This window comes from Euprymna scolopes, chromosome 40 (genome assembly GCF_053919585.1).
Source record: "Euprymna scolopes isolate OS-2025 chromosome 40, ASM5391958v1, whole genome shotgun sequence".
Taxonomy (NCBI): Eukaryota; Metazoa; Mollusca; class Cephalopoda; order Sepiida; family Sepiolidae; genus Euprymna; species Euprymna scolopes.
The window spans coordinates 25,222,711-25,243,298 of record NC_136521.1 but is presented as its reverse complement, the minus strand read 5'-3'; the positions used below and the strand labels follow the sequence as shown (position 1 = coordinate 25,243,298).

Below are 20,588 nucleotides of genomic sequence, written 5' to 3'. Positions count from 1 at the left end.
CCACCCCTAAAGCTGGGCACTTGAGAATGCTTGAGTACCATATATGCCTGAGCAATTAGATTGGGTTGACCTTCCTCTGATGGGTTGAGGGTACCGGATTGACAGTTACTGGCTGCTGTTTCCGACTGGTAGTACAGGAGCCCTAACTCTTTGGTAGCGCTTAGAGCGGCTGCTCCATCAACAGTTGTATAATATCGGGATGTTTGCAGTGCCATGGCGCGCATGGACAAGGGACCCTGCACTCATCCCCGGTGGGCTTTCCTGAGGCCACAGTCCTAGTTGATGGAGGGTCAGCTGATGGTCTACTTGTGATGCATGTGATATTCTGCATAACCTCCTGCTCGGCTTCCCCTAACCTAACTGAAACTCGTTAAAAATGATGACAGTACAATCTAAAAATAAGCTTAAACCAGGCTTAGGGTCAAACAAATCCAACTTGCCTCCTCCCTTGAGGCTTGCATTCACAAATATCCGTGGGCTTAGAACTAATTTAGCTGATGTTGAAGCATTTCTCCTAACAAATACCCCGGATATCTTAGCACTAAGTGAGACTAACCTACACTCCTCCATCCCCTCTAACTACTTTAACATGCCTGGATATCTCCCACTCTGCCGTAAGGACTCTGACAGACATATGCACGGACTTGGAGTTTACATTCGTAATACCCTTCCCTTGACTAGAGAAACAAACCTAGAAACGGATGATCAAGCCTTTATGTGCTTTAGACTAATCATGCAACACAACATTAGCTACTTTTACTTTTTCTACCGCTCTCCCTCGACCCAAGACTGCACCATAATAAACAAAGTATCTGACAGCATAGACACAGCACTCTCCTTCGACACTAGCGCCCAAGTACATGTATTTGGTGACTTTAATGTTCATCATAAAAACTGGCTTGGATTCTCTACTTACACAGATGCAGCAGGTAGCGCAACTCATAGCTTCTCTGTATCTCACTCCCTATCGCAAATTGTTACTTTTCCAACCCGCTTCCCTGATCAGGAAGAACAACACGCATCACTATTAGATCTGTTTTTGACCACAGTTCCTGATGACTGTGTAACGAAAGCCGACAGCCCACTTGGGAACGCTGATCATGCGGTGATAATGGTTGAAATCGCCCTAAACTCTAGACCCAAAACTGAAGAGCCAGTGCTCAAAACAACGAGATATTATAAAAAGGCTGACTGGGAAGCAATCAGAGATCTTATCAGAGACGCTCCATGGGGAAATATTTTTTCTCTTCCTGCTGAACAGTGTGCAAACGAGACCACTGAATGGTTCAAAACTGCAATCGAAGCGCATGTTCCCATGCGGGAATTCTATAGCAAGCCCCACTCTCCCCAATGGTTTACTTCGACTTGCGCAACTGCCATTGCCCAAAGGCAGCATGCATTCCGCAGGTTTAACCGACATAAGTCTAGTTCAAAAAGACAGAAGTACATAGAAGCTAGAAGTAACGTTAAGAAAGAAATAGCGACAGCTAAGAGGGAATTTACGGAAACCACTAAAAAACGCATCGAAGCACAAAAACTAGGAACTCGTAACTTCTGGAAAATCTACAACAGTGTAGTAAATAATGGGCAATCAACAATTCCTCCACTAACCAACAATCATGAGGTTCTTTGCTCAGCAACCGAGAAGGCTAACATGCTTGCCAGTCGGTTTGCCTCAAACTCCACACTGGACCCTTCCAACCACCCCCTACCTGACTTTCCTATGCGGACAGATGCCACACTAGACGATCTGAAAACCACCCCTACTCAGGTGCATGCTATCATAAAAAACCTTGACACCTCAAAAGCATGTGGACCCGATCTTATCCCAGCTGTGCTATTAAAAAAGTGCTCAGCCGAAGTAGCTCCAGTTCTCTCCAAACTACAACAAATGCCTTAATGAATCTTGCTTTCCGGGCTGCTGGAAAACTGCTTCTGTGGTACCAGTATTCAAGAATTCTGGCGAAAGAACTGACCCATTAAATTATCGCCCTATTAGCCTCCTCCCACTTTTTGCCAAAATATTTGAGACCTTAATTAACCATGCTCTAGTCCAGCACCTTACAGATTCTAAACTTCTGACCGACCAACAATATGGATTTAGACAAGCCCGTTCCACGGCAGACATCCTCACTGTAATCTCTGAACACATATACCATTCACTGGACAAAGCGGGAGAAGGCAGAGCGGTAGCTCTAGATATATCCAAGGCTTTTGACAGGGTATGGCATGAGGGTCTTCTCAGGAAGATTAGATCATACGGTATCACTGGTAGAATACTTAACATAATTAAATCCTTCTTAGATAAGAGAAAAATCCAGGTTGTCCTCGACGGTCGTACATCTAAACAATATGATATAAATGCGGGAGTGTCCCAGGGATCTATCCTTGGACCTCTGCTGTTCCTGATATTCATAAATGACCTCCCTGACAAAATTGACTCTGAGATGGGTATATATGCTGATGACACCACACTCTATAGCAGGCACGACAGAAAAACAAATGAACATATATCTAAAGTAATGGCAGAAACACTAGAGGATGACCTCCAATCAGTAGTGGAATGGGGACAAAAATGGATGGTCACGTTCAGTGCCGCCAAGACAAAACTGGTTTCATTCAATAATTACAAGAAACCTTCTCTACCACCTATAGCAATGGCCAACGACTCTTTATCTGAGAGTATGTCTCTCAAGCTCCTTGGCCTAACGTTCACAGGAAATATGAGCTGGAACAATTACATCGAGAGCATTGCCAGGGCCGCTGCGAGGAAGGTGGGCTCTCTCTACCGTGCTAGAAAACTTCTAACACCCGAAAGTATCCTGTACCTCTACAAGGCCACTATTCGCCCATGTATGGAGTATTGCTGTCATATTTGGGCTGGTGCATCGGCTACTAGTCTCTCGCTCCTTGACAGGGTTCAAAAGAGAGTCGCAAATCTGATAGGCCCTGAACTGGCATCTAAGCTTCAGCCTCTGTCCCATCGTCGAAGCGTTGCATCCCTCTGCCTGTTCTACAAGCATTATAATGGTGAATGCTCTGATGAACTGCAATCACTTGTGCCCCCACGACGTAAACACCCTCGAGAGACCCGACAAGCTGCAAAATCCCACCGCCACACTGTAGAGATCCCTAGATGTAAAAGATCTTTCTACTCCAGTAGTTTCTTCCCCAGAACTGCTAGACTTTGGAATTCCATTCCAGGTCACTACTTCCCCAACTGTACTGACTTGCATAAGTTCAAGTGCAATGTGAACCAACATCTCGCTGCCCAAATCCCTACATAGTACCCCAGTAGATGTTTCCCCTGATAGTAGCCCCCTACACCAAAGTGGCAATGTGCCTTGTTTGGGGTGAAAATGTAATAAAAAAAAAAATAAAAAAAAAAAAAAAATATGCTCATGTGGAGAGTGTCAGCAAATTGACCTGGCACTGTTCCACTGACAAAAAGAGAAGCTTGAAGTGGAGGACAACTGGTGTCGGATTGTCATGGATGTAATGCATTATGATGGCAAACATTTCTTAACCATAACAGATTGTGGCCCGATGTGTTTCACGATATGGCACTTGTTGACACAACAAGATACATCGAGCATTGTACAACAATTAAGATCTGCTTTTTTTCTTTTTTTTAACATGGAGGCCCACTTGAAATCCTGACTGATAATTTCGATGCTGAAGAATTTCAAAAATTCACACATGAATGGGGGATTTAGAATGCATTACCAATGTACATATTTTCCTGAAGATAATGGTATAGTGGAGTGGTGTCACTGCACCCTCAAAAGAATTGCAGCCAGGACTCAGTGTTCAATTTCAGAAGCTGGTATAATGTGACACTCAAAGACGTAACACCAGCAACTGCATAAGCCAATGGGATTTACCGCTATAAACTATATAAAAGGGATAGATGTCACACCATCAGTGGTTAGAGTTGTTGACACTCCATATAAAGTGGAAGACCATGTTTGGGTAAAACCCCTGAATGCTGGGGGCATTACAAGATTTGGCAGGAAACAAATATAATAATAAGTCCTCAGGCTAGTTTGACGTCATATGAAAGATATGCGCTCCTGTTATGCCTCTTCTAATTCTGACGATGATGAAGAAGATACAATTTGAGAATTTATTCTGATCTCTTACTGCCTCTTCGAATGAGTGTAGAAACAGAACTTATAAAATCAGAAGAGAGAATGATGGAGCATACTGGTAGCGATGACATTAGTGATGAGGAAGATGGAAACGAGGATATGGTACCTTTGAATTTTCAAAGTACCCGACAGATACTGCCCCCCTGATCTGTTTGTGATCATGAGATCGGAGGGGGGGATCATAACTTACTTGGCTAGCATGTATGTGAGCTTCTAAGGGTCGGTTGTATAACAAAAAAGAATAAGGGAAGGAAAAATGCTAAAATGGTGACACCCAGTTGGTTTTATGGCTGATGGTCACATGAGCAATGCAGACAGTTGCCGTTTCTATGCAAAGGAAACAGGTGAAAAAAAAACAGATGTGAAATGAACAGGGGACGAGTTGGAAGAAGGTGTGCTTCGTAGGTAGCTGTGCGCAAGTCACCTTGAAAGAGCGTTGACTTTTGGAGTTGGAAGTTTTGACAACAGTGTGTCGAATTTACCTGAGAAATTGTTAGTTTAACCAAAATTTATGGGGAAAAAATAGAGCAAAAATAATTTTGGAGCAAAAATAGAGCAAAATTAATTTTTAGGGAAAAAATAGAGCAAAAATTATTTTTTGGGGAAAAATAGAGCAAAACTAATTTTTGGGGAAAAAATAGAGCAAAAATAATGTTGGGCAAAAAATAGAGCAAAATTAATTTTGGGGGGAAAAAATAGAGCAAAAATAATTTTGGGGCAAAAAATAGAGCAAAATTAATTTTGGGGAAAAAATACAGCAAAAATAATTTGGAGGGAAAAAATAGAGCAAAATTAATTTAGGGAAAAAATAGAGCAAAAATAATTTAGGGAAAAAATAGAGCAAAAATAATTTTGGGGGAGAAAAAAGAGCAAAAATAATTTTGGGAAAAAATACAGCAAAAATAATTTTGGGGGAGAAAAAAGAGCAAAAATAATTTAGGGAAAAAATACAGCAAAAATAATTTAGGGAAAAAATAGAGCAAAAATAATTTTGGGGGAGAAAATACAGCAAAAAAAATTTTTTAGGGAAAAAATAGAGCAAAAATAATTTTGGGGGAAAAAATAGAGCAAAAATAATTTTTAGGGAAGAAATAGAGCAAAAATAATTTCATCTTGGGTAATGTTCGAAATCATAACCTCTGTTTCTAAGTTAGACTAATCCATGGTTGCAAGTACAAACTGTTAATGATTTTAAACACAAAAGTCAGATTGTTTTCCATCTAACTTTTTCTCTGTCACTCTATCTCTAGTTAAATTTTGGAAATGAAAAAAGGAAAGACTGAAACATAAAAATCAATGAAAATGATTCTTCATCATCACCATCATCATAATTGAAAGGATTTCAAAATTTGAAAAAAAATGCATCTGGAGATGATTTGTAGTTACATCAACTGAAACAACATAGATGAGAATATCCAACAAATCAACACGTTAGACCGTGATTGTGGAGAAAGATGAATTTAAGGAGAAAATTGAGAAGAAAATAAGAGAAAACAATTATATTTTGAGCTTTTTAGTAAGAGTTGAACTGACCCGTTTAACATCAAGTACTGGAAAATTGGCTTTTAATCCTTGGTTGAGTCATATCAAATACGAAAAACATGGTCTTTGATGCCCCCCTCCCCCGCCTTGATAAATACTCTGCATTAAAAAGTTAGAAACAAGAGTGAGTTGAATAATCCTAGGAAAAGGGTGGTACTTTTCCCTACATTTCATTGTAGCCTCTATTATCCAATGAAAAGGGATCCTTTGGGTTGCCATCGACTGTGGTCGATCACTTTAATTCTAGTAAGAGTTATATTTTCTTTGAGGTTTTTGTCTGGTAAAAAAATATGACTGAGTGAACTCTGTTATCGACCATAACTAAACAGGGTGCAGGAAATACTTGTTTGCAAGATTATTGTCTAGAAAAAAAAATGCAGTAGTTTTTTTTTTTTTTTTTAAATATTCATCAAATTTGGATCAGTTTGTCTTCATGATTTGTTTTGTCTTCACTTGAACATCCTTTGATGACAAATTCAAGGCCATCTTAGAACCAGTCATAGGCCATCGTCACTGTCTCCCGACTAAGACTCTCAGAGACTTTGGCAATTCTAGTCTTTAACTCATCCTTTGCCATGTTTTAGTTAAATATGTTCTCATTTCACCATGCTGCACATGCACGCATATGCACAAGAAGTTGAGGTGTTTGCAATCATGCAAATTGAGAAGCCATGCAAGTTGAGATGGGATTGACAAAGTTCTCTAACAGTCAGGCCTGAGTCTTCCGGTTTCTATAACATGATAGTGAATGTGCTCCGAATATGGATTTAGAAATTGGTGTTTAGTCTGAAACCTCAGGAAAGGAGTGGGATGGCATGATATCACTTTTGCTGAACTTCTGCAAGAAACTCTGGTATTCTGACGTCAGAATGTCCTTTTCTTTTTGATATCAGCTAATAGTCGAATTCTAAATTTATTTTGATCCCTTTCTGACCTTTTTTTACTATCCTCTGATGCTGAAAAAGTCTGAAATCTCAGTGTTTGTCCTTCTGGTGAGAATTCCAAATAAAATGCTGTCTTTTTCCACAAACATGGATGACATTGATAGTTCATAATTAATTATCCTGTGAAAAACAATTTAAATATAATCACTTTTTTTATGACTGACAATGTAAGTAAATATATCATGGACTCTCCCGTTCATACAACGTATGAGGTTCCGACAACCCACATTTTTTAATTCACTTATGTTTTTGTCTCTGATGACTTTTCAGTCCAGCAAGTGACATGCAAACAAGGTCGCATATAGAAGATGAGTATGGATTGGCAACTGCTGATAGCAATGCCGCTTCCTATTTTTTTGCTCTTTCTCTGTTTTCTCTCAACTAACTTAGGTTATCAGATTGAATTTTTCGAATTCCTTCAAAACACTGCGATCTCCATTCCTTACGATCACTCACTTCTTTTTCAAGACTCCCATATGGTATGTTTACTACAGACAGATTACTTTTCAACTTGTACCTAAGCCAAGGCCGCCCAACATTTCTTTTCCCATCTGCCAACTGACTGTACATCACAATTTTTGGTATTCTGTTATCAGGCATCCTCAAGACATGACCAGTCCACCGCAACTGTGACTGGATGAGGAATGGTTTGATACCAGATATTTTGCATTTTGTGAATAATTCAGCATTTTAAACCTTGTTGCGGAGGGTAAGGCCACAAATCAAACATAGACGTATTCCATAAAATCTGTCTAACTGAAGAATGTGATGTCTGTACGGAGTCTGTAAAGAAGGATAGAGAGAACAACAGCACGATAAACAAGAACTTTTGTGTCCAGTCAGATACCCCTTTCATTCCACAAGTGGTGACCAAGGCTTTCAAATGCACAGGTAGCCTTAGCGATCCTGTGAACAGTTTAATCATCAAGTGATCCACTATAATTAACTTTGCTACTGAGGAAATGATTTAACATAATTTATATCAAAATCATCCACTTTCAGTTTACGCTCGGAAATCTGTACTCAGGTGGATTTTGCCTTACACCACAAATTTGGTTTGGTGAAGGGGAAGGCTGATCTACTACCTTAGTATTTTTATGCTTATTGTCAATCCAAAGGCCCTAAATGCAATTGAAAAGCGATCGAGGAGAGTTTGCGCTTCCTCGAAGGATGTTGCCACCAGGGCAGCATGGTTGGCAAAAAGCAAATTCCGAATAACGGTTCGGAGAAGAGTTTTGGCTTTGAACCGTTGATGGTTAAACAATCCACCAAACTTCCAAATCTGACCCCCAAGATCGCCATGGGCATGGAATATGTGCCTATATTAAAGATGGCTTTCCATGTGGTAGGGACATCTCCAGAGAACATCCTAACTTATCATATATGTGCTTCCGCATTGCACTAGCTCACACTGCTGCATTTATATTTACTCTCCATCACCCCCATAACAGCGGAGTTACTATCTTTAAAAGCATATCTGAGAAAATTGATCATGTCCTATCTGCTTATCCTTCAGCTAACATTCATGTATGTGGAGACTTCAATGTTCACAACGTCGAATGGTTGACCCACTCAAACAAGACCAATTATGAGGAGAGGTCCTGTCACTATTTCTCCATTGCTTATAACCTCATTCAGATTGTTCACGAACCCACCCATGTGCCCGACACTGACGGCCAGTATGCGAGTCTCCTAGACCTTTTTCTTACAACTTGCCCTGAACTATGTTCAGTTTCTGTTCTGTCTCCACTTGGATCTTCCAACCACTCTGTTGTATCAATTAAGATAAAAATGAAATGTAATAAGTCCTCAGACGTACCTCTCCATCGTACAGTATATCAATACCCTATGGCTGATTGGGATAGCTTCCGTACATTTATATCAGATCTACCTCTTCATTCCATTTTTAAAAAGGATGTGTCCTCTATAGTATCAGAATTGACGGAATGGTTAATTGTAGTTATAGACTGTTTTATACCCTCCAAAAAATTCCAGCAAAAAACTAACAGTCAGCCATGGTTCTCTCCAGAATGTGCTGCTGCCATTGCGCACAAAAATGACTTTTTCCACTGCTTCCAACGTAATAGATGTATGGAAACTAAAGCCGCTTTCAGGATTGCTAGCAATCATTGTAAGAAAGTAATAAAGAATGCAAGAGAGTTGTATGCTCAGTCCGTCAAGTCCAAATAGCTGTTTTGGCAAATAGCAAACAGAATCCTGAACAGAAGCGTGTGCTCTATCCCAACTATCATCAATGGACCTGAGGTACGAGTAATCTCATCAGCATCAGACAAAACCAAACTCTTTGCCAAGAACTTTGCAGCTAATTCTACCCTTTGCACCTTTGCAACCAAGGCTGCCAACCCCCAATATTTGCTCCTATATCAGAAAACACTCTATGTGATATACAAATATCTGTATGTGATGTATGTGATGTTGCCAAGCTAATCAAGAACCTTGATCCCAGTAAAGCAACCAACCCTGACGATATTCCAATTATAGTACTCAAAAATCTTCAACCAGAACTAGCTGCCATACTTACAAAGCTGTTTAAACGTTGTCTTAAGGAGAATTGCCTCCCATTACCCTAAAAAATCTCATCAGTATGCCATGTTATTGCAAAGAAAAAAAAAGAGTACATAAAACCTCAGCTCACTGCAGCAGCGTCGTCCGTCGGTACTTTCCGTAGACTCATTTTTACGTATGTCCCATCTGCTCCAGTAGCCTGTTTTTATAAAAAAACAAAGTCCTCCAAATTTGCATATTTGCATATGTGCGCGAGAGCACACAAGATTCTGTGAGACTGCATTGTTATATAAGGCCGCAGGCACCATCTTGGACCTTTTTCAGCATCATGATGCTGCGTCAGCAAAGCGCACACCGAGGCCGTTTAAGAGGTAAGCCTGCATTCCCACAATTTTGGCCACACTCCCCCCTGATATCATCATCAGAGAGGGCAGGGACGCAGTGGCCTTTTTCTTTGGGTGCTTCTTCGGAGCGGGGGACTGGGGTCTTTGTCCTTGCCTGTGTTTTCGTCCTCAGTTTCAGGGTCAGTGAACCTGAGGCTGCTAATCTCAGGGTCACTGTCCGACGAAGTCGGTGTGACGCAGAATGATGGTTCACTGGTCGGATCCAAGTGGCAGCTGCGCTTGTGATGTCGATTGAAGATCCTTGATGTGACAGGGCAACCTGTCAACTTGCACTGATAATACTTTAATACTCTCTCTCGTCGTGTCCGGCTCAGCAGTGGGCTGGTCTCCATGTCTCTCACCCTGACGTGGTACCTGTGCAGTACTTCGGCTGGCGCAGTAGAGAGTGAAATGTCGTCCTTCAGGGTTGACGTTATACCAATAGACCGCCTCAGGCACCGTACACCTCTTCCTAGCTGCGATGGTCTTGACGGTCTTGTGGTTTCTCTCAATAATTCCATTCCTGCTAGGCACATGAGTGCACTGAAATCGCAGACGTATACCCCAGCTGTCTACAAACTGTTTGAACTGCTCGCTTAACAAAGGCAGTACCATTGTCGGTCAGTATTTCAGAAGGGGGACCACGCCTGAGGAAGACACTTTCCAGCTCATGGACAATGGCAGCTGAGTCCTGTCAGCAAAGGGGCCGCCACAATGCAAATCTAGACGGTCCGAATCGTTGAATGTCAAAAAATGCCTGACATTGTGGTGAGTTACTTCCATTGCAATTTCCTCTCACATTCAGTTTTCCCTTCTCCCACCGGACAGGTGTTCAGTTGATCGACCAACAAGTTTTGCAGCTCCTCACAACAGATTTCACGTCCCTCTTTGACACATAGGGGCTGACCAGCCTGACGAAGTAAAGGGTTTGGTTTACACCAATTCACACAGGTGCTGGTTCGTCCATTTCTTTTGGCAGGTCCACCCAATAGCATGGCACTCTGGTCAGGCGATCTGCGCAGGACTGCACCAGTGTCACATCTAAAGCCAGGTTGAATTCCTTGATGATCTCGGTCAGGGTAGCAAGTCGTTTCCATATTAGCATTTCGGGCGATGCCTTCGTTCTCAACTGTGCTTTCCCACTCAAGGTATCCACCGATGCACGCATGTAGATGTGTAGCATTCTGGCCACTGAAGCACCAGATTTACCCGTTTGAGTGTAGCATCAAGCTCAGTCAGGTTTATGTGCCCGGTGTCATTTTCTAGCCGAAGCCAGCAGGCATCATCTATGATAAATCCGTCGATCGGCAAAGGGCGAGTGAGCTGGCATCCACCCAAACTGTAAACTCACTCCCATCGACGCACCAGCTCCCTCGCACGGGGTCATCCTCGGTCACTCTGGCCACAGCTTCCACCAGCATGCTTCGCAGGGCAAGATCGCACACCTCATCGTCCCATCCCGTTGACATGGCAGTCACACATCGTTTTATGGCCGCCACCAACATATGGGATGTGGCCCACTAGTTTTCTGCAGACGGAAAAAATGCTCCGATGCGTGATGTTGGATGGAACTTCCGGGATGTCACCACCTCTTCCCCGGTGGAGTCCATCTGCGCTGCCGCTCACATGCAAGCCAAGAACTTTCGCTCCTTCTTGCAGGCGCTCTGGCTTCTTGCATGACAGACCGAAGCTCTCAAAGTGTCCTTTCACCACCTGAGTAGATATGAGGCTCTCGTTCACAAAATGTTGTCAATATATGATGACGTCGCCTGTCGCATGGCTTCATCCTGATGCTGGATCGCCTGCATAATCGCTGTCATAATGTTCGGGGCCACGTTCAGGCCGAACCCCAGCCTGGTCAAACAATAGCAAGTCCCTTTGATCTCAACCTTCTAAAATGGCCACAGCGATTTCTCAACGCGTATCTGCAGGTAGGCTCTTCGCAGGTCCAGGACTGCTGTATATGCCCCCTGCTGCCGCCAGTCCCTCAGTTTATGTGCGCAGATGTCAGCCCCCGCCATGTGTGGGTCGACGTATTCATTGAGTTCTTGGTAATCCATGACGGGTTGGACCTTCTGTTTATTCTCTTGCCTGACAGCCATCAGGAGGATCAGCCCACTTGGTAGCCCGAGCTCATCCTCTGGGTACGGAACCAGCCAGCCATTATCCATCCAAACCTTGAGTTCTGCCTCGTACTGCCCCCTGAGCAATGCAGGAGGGGATAATCTGTCAGCCGATTCCGCAAGGACACCCGACCACTTCCAGGACGTGGTCCACGCATCTGTGCCCTTATCGTATTCCGAGTGGAAATCGGGTTCATCAAGAGTGATTGCCTCACAGACCTGTTCCTTGCGTTGGGAAAACCTCACATCACCGGTGCTGTCCATGGTGATTTCACCCAGCTGTGTAATAGTGTCCATTCCAAGGAGAAGGTCGTAGCCAAGAAGCTCCCTGTCGACCACCAACACCTTCACAACCACTGGGGGACCATCATCAATGCTTATATGCTCACCCCACAACACACCAGCGAGCCTCTGCCAATGGTTAATACTGGGACCTTCTGTTTTGTCCATACGATGCAACATTTCTTGTGTATGAGGGTTTGGGTGTCAACCAGCGCTGAGCGCCTACACCCATCAAGTTGCACCGTCACTACAGGAAACGCCTTGTTCAGCATTGCTTTGGGGAAGGTGCTGGCACTGCCGGCTTCCTCCCCTTGCTCATTTCCCGGACAATTCCATGCTACGTGGCCTGGCTTGTCACATCGGTGACAGCATCCTCGTTTCCGTGCGCCATAGTCTGGGGTGCACTTCACATAGCTTCTGCAGTCTCTGGCGAAGTGATTGGGGCTGCCACATTTGTAGCACTGTGGGTTCTCTGTAGGTGATTCCAGTGCGTCAACCGCTGCCGAGACCTGCTCCACATCGTCCCTAGGACATTTCGGTCTCTACGACGCCTACAACAGCCGACTGGCATCATCCGGGAGCCCAGGCAAAAAGGCACATGCCAATATTCGGTCGCTTGCACCGCCAAAGGGAGCAGCAAGCTTCTTCAGATCAGCCAGGTAGACGTCCACAGTCTCCTCTGATCCAAGCTGATGTTCAGAGAATTGCCTCCAGGCAACAGAAGGGTCTGCACCGAATGCTCCGTAGAACACTTGTTTTATCTGCTCCATTGTCACCTCATGCCCAAGCTGCTGGTACATGGCATAAGCCCCCTTAGTAAGCCTCAATCGGATAACCATAGCTGGATCTTTAATTTTGCACAACCAGCAAATGCGCTCGGCCTTCTCCAGCCATCCAACCACCGAAGGACCAGCTGGGGACCCGTCAAACTCAGGTATCAGCTTCAGGTCGAATCTGTCCATGATAAAAAATGTACGCCGAAATAGCTTGTTGTTGCAAAGAAAAAAAAGAGTACACAAAACCTCAGCTCACTGCAGCAATGTCGTCCATTGGTACTTTCCGTACTCATTTTCATGCCTGCCCCATCTGCTCCAGTGGCCTGTTTCTATAAAAAACAGTCCTCCAAACTCCAAATTTGCATATGTGCGTGACAGCACATGAGATTCTGCGAGACTGCATTGTTATATAATGCTGCATGCACCATCTTGGACCCTTTTCAGCATCATGATGCTGCGTTAGCAAAGCGCACACCGAGGCCGTTTAAGAAGTAAGCCTGTGTTCCTACAATTTTAGCCACATCCTGTATTTTAAAATTCAGGTGATCGCTCATCTCCTTCTCAGTACAGACCAATAAGTCTCCTCTGCGTCATGAGTAAGTTGCTGGAATCTGTGTTAAATAGAGAAGTAGTCACCACCTCAACAAAAACAACCTTCTTAGTGACATGCAATATGGTTTCTGTTCTGTTAGATCTACAGCAGATGTGCTTACAGTTATATCTCATAGAATTAGCGAACCTCTTGATGGAGGCAACCTTTCTAGGGCAGTTGCTCTTGATGTATCGAAAGCCTTTGATAGGGTATGGCATAAAGGTTTGCTTCACAAGATCTCCAGCTATGGTATAGCTGGAAATGTCTTCTCAATTATTAAATCATTTCTCTCTGATAGGTTCATAAGAGTAATTGATGGGCAAAAATCAGAAGCTCACAGTATTAATGGTTCATCCTGGGACCAACTATCTTCCTGATCTACATTAATGATCTTCCAAATCACATCCTTACATCATTCATAGACATTTATACTGATGACACTACCATCTATGGTAGCACATCTAAGACCATAAACGATCAAGTTCTCTCCGATTCTTTCTCCTCTGATCTTGAGCACATGGTACAATGAGGAAAGGAGTGGCTGATTACTTTTAATGCATCTAAAACCAAGCCTTTATCTTTACATCAACGCTTTGATCCCCATCTAGCATCAATTGAAAAGAATGACTCTTGTCTTGAAGAGGCCTCATGTTTTGACAAGCTTCTAGGCTTGACCTTTACGCCTGATCTGAAATGGAATACGTACATCAAATGTGTTGCCAAGGCCGCTGGAAAAATGGCCGGATCTTTCTTTCGATCCAGTAGATATCTCACTGCTGATGCAATTCTCTATCTATATAAGAGCCAGGTACGTCCAAGCATGGAGTACTGTTGCCACATCTGGGCAGGAGCTGCTAGAAAGGACTTGTCCTGCCTTGATAGAGTTCAAAATAGACTTTGTAGCCTCGTAGGAGATGTCCTTTTCTCTTCTCTTGCAATCTCTATCTCACAGAAGAGATGTTGTGAGTTTGTCTTTGCTTTATAGTTATTTTCATGGCAAGTGCTTGACTGAGCTTCAATCTATGGTCCCCCCTCGCCAAACTTTCACAAGAAGCACTCGTCTAGGTGAAAACACTATCAATAATTTCTCCCACTCTTTATCTGTGCCTAAACCTTAACGTAAATTCCATGAACAAAGCTTCTTTCTTAGAAGTTCACGCCTGTGGAACTGTCTTCCGTTTTCCTGCTTTCCAGCCGACTACAATCTGATTGTCTTCAAGTCCAATGTAAACAAGTTCTTGATGAACTGTTCCACTTAAGTTAAAAAATTTACCGAATTTCCATTACTAACGATTACTATATTGTCCAATTGAATACTGTACACTCTTAACCCTTATCCTCGAGTGGTCTCTGAGCTTTGATAAGTGGTGATGCCTATGTAAAAGAAAAAGAAGAAAAATGACCGAAATTGAAACTTGACACCAGTGTCAATGTCACTAAATGCATGTTGTAGCATAAGTGAGAAGAAAAGCGCAAAGAGAACTGGTGCCATTACACACCCCTGTTGCCATTTGTAACACTGAAGGCTTCAGACATCATGCCATCAGAGACAACATTAGCCTTCATCCCCTCATGAAAAGAAATAATCCCATTTAGCTCTTGGGGATACCAAGCTTTCTCAAGACCTTCTTTTCTTAGAAGTAAAAGAAAATAAAGCTGAGTGAACTGTTATTGGCCATATTTGTTGAGAAAAAAATTGTTCATTCTTGCATGTAAATAAATATTTCTCTATGAGTCCATCTTAAACAACATGTCAGTGAAAAAGTAAAGCCAAGAGTATTTTGCATTTTATGTCTAAAGCATTTTCATGTACAATTTGTCAGAGTTGTGTAAAAACATCATGATGCAACACTGAAACTTTTCTTCAAACGGAGCTACTGTCATCAAAATCAGACTTGAACAATGAGTTTTACAGAAACACTAAAGTAAAACCATGGAGTTCTGTTATACTTAAAAGAAGATTCTAATGATTTGGTCATTTAAAGAGACTGCCATCAAAAACAGGTGCAAAGCCAAGCAATTCAAACTTTAATAACACCTACCGAAAAGACCAGTACAACCAAAGATAATATGGTTTGATCAAGTGGTAAAATATTTAAAATCAAGTTTCACCTTGAAAATGAACTAAAGCATGAGTATCGTGGAAGTAAGATGTTCTGACAGAAACGACTGGAGACCTGTTATTAATATCATGATATTAACCAAGTTAATATGTACATAGTGATAATGATCATTTTCTCAAGAGGTATTTGTAAAAGAAGTAGACAACAAAACAAGATCCATTTAGGCTAAAATTTCCATAAAATGATGGTAGTTGGAATGTATTTGGAAATCATAATTGATTTGTCATATATGCCACAGCTGATCCATTTGTAAATCTAATGTTGGGGCAGTGAAGAGCATTGCCATTTCTATGCAAATTTCAACTTCAACGAAATCAATTATTAGCCATTTTTAACATTATCTTAATTGCCGTTGGCAAACAAAATGAAGACATAAGGAGCTGTCTGGATGGTGGCCATATTTGTTAGAACGGCAAAAAGAATCTCATTTACCTGCTGACACTTTGTGGAGTTGGACTGCGTCGACGTCTAGTTACAGGAGACCGAGACCTGTAAAACGGGTAAGAAAAGTATATTTGAGGAGGAGCAAGAACAAAAAAACAAGAAAAATACTCAAATAAAATTGACATATCTAATCAATGTGTAAACATTATCTTTTTAATCATGTTCAAGCACAAATTTATAATAATGGTGTCAGATTCACATCATTTTTAAGCACAAATCTACAAATCTTTTATTTTTATAAAAAATTCTGATGTAGACTAGAAAAATATGTGACTGGGGAAGAGAGCATATTTCTTGCATGTAGATATGACAAATGAATTTATATTATGCTACCCCTCCTTCACAGCAAAATATCAGGTAATGCTTGGAAGGAGGGCCATGAAAACAGAATAGATGCAACACTACCTCTTCTTCAAAAAGGAGAAGGCAATGCCTGGGATGATTATATCTTCACTACAGAACAGATATTACACTACACCCTTTCCCTAAAGATACTATACTATCCCCTTGGACTGAGCATGTAAGAATTGTGTATTAGTGTAAAATATTACAGTAAACTGAATTGAGCATTAAAAGATAGTGTATTAGTATAATTTCGACTTCAGACCGATACCAAATCGCCATAAATAATATATACTGAGCATATAAGTCTATTATTACGCTAATAAGATAGGACATTCTCAGGTAACATTAATTGAAATAAATATATGGAAGATGCTGCCAAATTTGCTGCAAAGAAGGTAGAAAACCTCTTACACCTGTCTTATATCTATATTACCATCATTTACTAATTCATGAAGTTCTGCACTGTCTGTCAAACTCCAGATTATATAACATAGTTGCTATCAAGAAATAAAATGAACTCCAAAAATTTATTCGAATTGATTTCCCGATAACTTTCTTAAGGAGAGCAGAAGGAAGAGGGAGGAGGCTTTAAAATCTAAAATTTCCAAAGTCTGTTACAAGAGAACCACGTAATCAAAGTGTATAATCTTCTGAATATAAAGTTTGATTTAAAAGGGAAAACATTTGAGTAAATCAAAATGTCTGTTAACTTCCGTGTGTTAACTTCCGTGTGCATTGAATTAAATGACAGCTACTGTGGGAATTATCATAATCTCATGGTGAAATAAATGATGCAAAAGGTGTTAAGAAATGTTTATTTAACAAAATTGAACAAATAAAAAAGGGATTAGCCATTCAGAAACAAATGAATTCAAGCAAAAATTATATTTAATCACAATGGAGGCTTAATGATTCATAAGCTGCGATATTCAAGCTGTATGGTTCACAATAAAAATGCAATTTTACACTTAAGCATGATTGACCAAACAAAATTACATTTAAAATCTTGAAGACATTCAAGCCTTTTGTAGCAATTAATTAATTACCAATTTTTATTGTGTTTGTTTGTAGACAATGGCAGATCATAAGAGCTCAATATATTACCGAGAAGCCTCATTTCAAAGGCTGTACATATCATATATTTAAGATGGCATTTATATCTGGTTTTAAATTCTGTTCCAATTATTCCCATGTTTTTGAGTTTGGGATTTTATTTACTTTTTATTTGTTTTACTTCCATTTAATAAATATCTTGTTTCTGTATTTTACACTGATTTTTGAATTGCATTTGTTATTCTATTATACTTTTTATATAATTCAATATATGCGCAGTTGCAATTGAGTTTTACAGTATTTTTATTGAATAGTTTGTGCAATTTCTGTTGAGAAAACGCTTATGTTATTTGTGTTTATAATTCTGTAGTACGGTGGGTTGAACAATATAATTTTAATTTTCTGCTTTTATTAATTATACAATGTATATGTAAATAATAAGATGGGGTGGTTGTATATAGCATAGATGTATAGTATTTCATGATTTTTTTGTTTGTATTCATTTGCATGTTTAAGAAGTTGAGTTGTTAATGATTTCTACTTTGAATCTGATGTTGATTTAAAAAAATTCTTCGTTTAAATGTTATACTAAGCTATGAATAGCTACACAGAAGCTTCCATGTTTCATAGGGAATCGTCAGGGAAAAATAATTATATATATTTTAAAATAAACATTTTTAATGCCCACATACATAGATGCTTCATTTTAAATAAGACTAATGTATGTGAGTATATATAACTGGATCATAGGATTTGAACCTTTGACTTCTATCCAACGCACAACTTCTGAGATAGCTATACAGCAGAGAAAGAGAAATATTCATTTAACAAACATTCATATCATTCATTTAACAAACTTATCAAACTTCCAGAAAGTGTTTGTCCTACCAGAAGAGAGTAAACTTTTACAATATTGCTTTAGTTAGAAGCGTTTCATATTTCTCTCACAGAGTGCTAAGCTTGTCTCTGGATATCTATATTTTAATTATTGATACTTACAATTATATGCCTCATTAAAAGGAGGCATTTAAGCAGTAATGTAAAGGTTCTCTTATCTAGTTAAGCCTTCTAAGTGACATTTAAAATATTATGCAAGTATAAATCATGTAGAATATCCGCATGAATATAATTACATGTAATAGTTAACTAAAGATGATCATCCCATGAGAAAATGAAAGAACTAATAGCGAATTAATTAAAATAAATGTTTAAAAGAATATGCAAATTAGCTATATCTTTTGCAGATGAATGCAATTCCACGACCCATACATAACAAAGTTGCAATTTCTTTTTAAATAACTAGAGAAAATGTTTTTGATATAAATATCAATGTACAAAAAAAAAAAAAAAATTTTATAGGAGTATATATATATATATATATATATATATATACTCCCATTAAATTTTTTTCTTCTTCACTCATTTTTCTTAATTACACTTTGTCTCAGCAGCCAAGTTTAACGCATATCTTTTTTTTCTTTTAATAATATTATTGGAATTCTTTCCTCTTTTCCTTGTACCTATTTGTGAATTATTCCACAGATTTCGGCCTTTTGGATTATTTTGGACCATCTTCCAATTACATGATTTCCTTGGATTTTACTTGTGCGAATGGAAATTTAACTAACTTTCTTGGATTAACATTTATGGATTTTACTGTCATTGGATACTTTACCTTTCACCAGACTATCCATTCACGTGAAATCACCTTTTTCTTCATATATATATATATATATATATAAGTTGTTTGGATTTGGGTTAGAAGCCGAGTTTGCATTCAAAATCATGCAATGGTGGAACACTAACGAAGTATGGAACATCTGGATAATATGTATTATTTTAATATAAATAAATATTTTAATTTTATCCACGTATATATATTTCATACTTAAAGAATCATTAGGGTAAAGTGGTCCTGGATATGACCCTAAACTATATCCAGTGGTGAGGCTTGCGGGCTTTGGGGAGTGTGGAGCCACCCTTTAATTACCATTGCTCCCAGGTCCACTCTGACCCGGAGTGATAGTACCTGTTAGGGTCCCAACTATGGATTAAATAGAAACTGACTTGAAAACAACAAATATATTCTATTAAAAATTTTTCTTAAAAATCTTTGGATTCGGCATTAAATAACCCGAAAAGGGTTGATATGCCGTAAAACAAAAACAACCAACCAATCATTAGGGTAAAGGTAACCATACTACCAGTTGCATGCTTTGATTCCTGAACACGAATCATCTTTTAACTTAAATCTGAACCTCTTAATTGCCACGGTCGTCATAACAGCTGTGCAGAAAAAAAGAGAAAGTGTATTATGTTTTATCAAATAAACATAGAGTAAGCCACTGAAGAGTGTTTGACAAATCCATTGGGTGGAATTCATATTTAGCTGTAATTCAGATGTTTGTTATTTTCTCTTAAAGAGCCAAACTATAGGAGGAACTAAGCAGTACTAATAAATCTGCCAAATCAATAAATGTTGTCATATTTAATTGTTTCATATGAATAAAATTAATTTTGGACAAGATTATGTTTTTGTTGGTTTGTCAGTAAAAAATGATTACCTATTAAATATTGTTGAATTTTTAATTTTATTTCTATTAAAAGATTGCATAAAACATGCACAAATGATAAACCAAAATTTTTTTGAATAAGATTTGTAATGTATTTGACAGCAATTAAACAAGATTTGTATTGAATTGGATCTATAGTCATTAGATAACATTAAAAAAGATTTGTATTGATTTTGATCTACAGTCATAAGACAACATTTAAATAAGATTTGCATTGATCCACAGTCAGAATTAAATAAAATTTGTATTTTATCCAAAGTCATTAGACAACAATTAAAAAAGATTTGCATTGTATTTGATCTATAGTCATTAAAAAACAATAAATCAGATTTGTATTGAATTTGATCTAGAATCATCAGACAATAATCAACTATTTGTATACATTTGTATCTATAGTCACTAGACAACAATTAAATAAGATTTGCATTGAATTTAATCCATAGTCATTAGACAACGTTTTAATAAGATCTGCATTATATATATATATATATATATATATATATATATATATATATATATATATATAAAACAAATACCGATAGATACCGACCATCCTCTCCCCTTAAATTTTTTTCTTTTTAGTGTCTTTTAATAACTCCTGTTGATATTTTCTTCAGTAATAACCTATACATTGACCTCCTTTTCTGCCCTATATTTTGGAACCTTTTAATGTCATCTTGTCTGGGTCATTTTGACATTAGCTTTTCTATTTTATATTTTATTCAATTACC

At 39.3% G+C, this 20,588-nt stretch overlaps 2 protein-coding genes across 11 annotated transcripts in view; one reads left to right on the top strand and one right to left on the bottom strand.

Moving 5' to 3' along the window:
- Positions 1 to 20,588, bottom strand: part of LOC145265438 (RNA-binding protein 1-like) — a 616,457-nt gene that overhangs the window by 32,856 nt on the left and 563,013 nt on the right. For all 7 annotated transcript variants that reach the window (XR_013864651.1, XR_013864653.1, XR_013864652.1 and 4 more), the window contains one exon: positions 15,875 to 15,931. Coding sequence is in view for 4 of the 7 variants with exons in the window: in XM_080121280.1 (XP_079977406.1) it covers positions 15,875 to 15,931 (57 nt within the window). In the remaining 3 variants the exon portion in view is untranslated. The remainder of the gene's footprint in view (positions 1 to 15,874; positions 15,932 to 20,588) is intronic.
- The window catches only part of LOC145265434 (toll-like receptor 2), a 370,324-nt gene that overhangs the window by 213,453 nt on the left and 136,283 nt on the right, over positions 1 to 20,588 (top strand). The gene's annotated exons all lie outside the window — the stretch shown is intronic.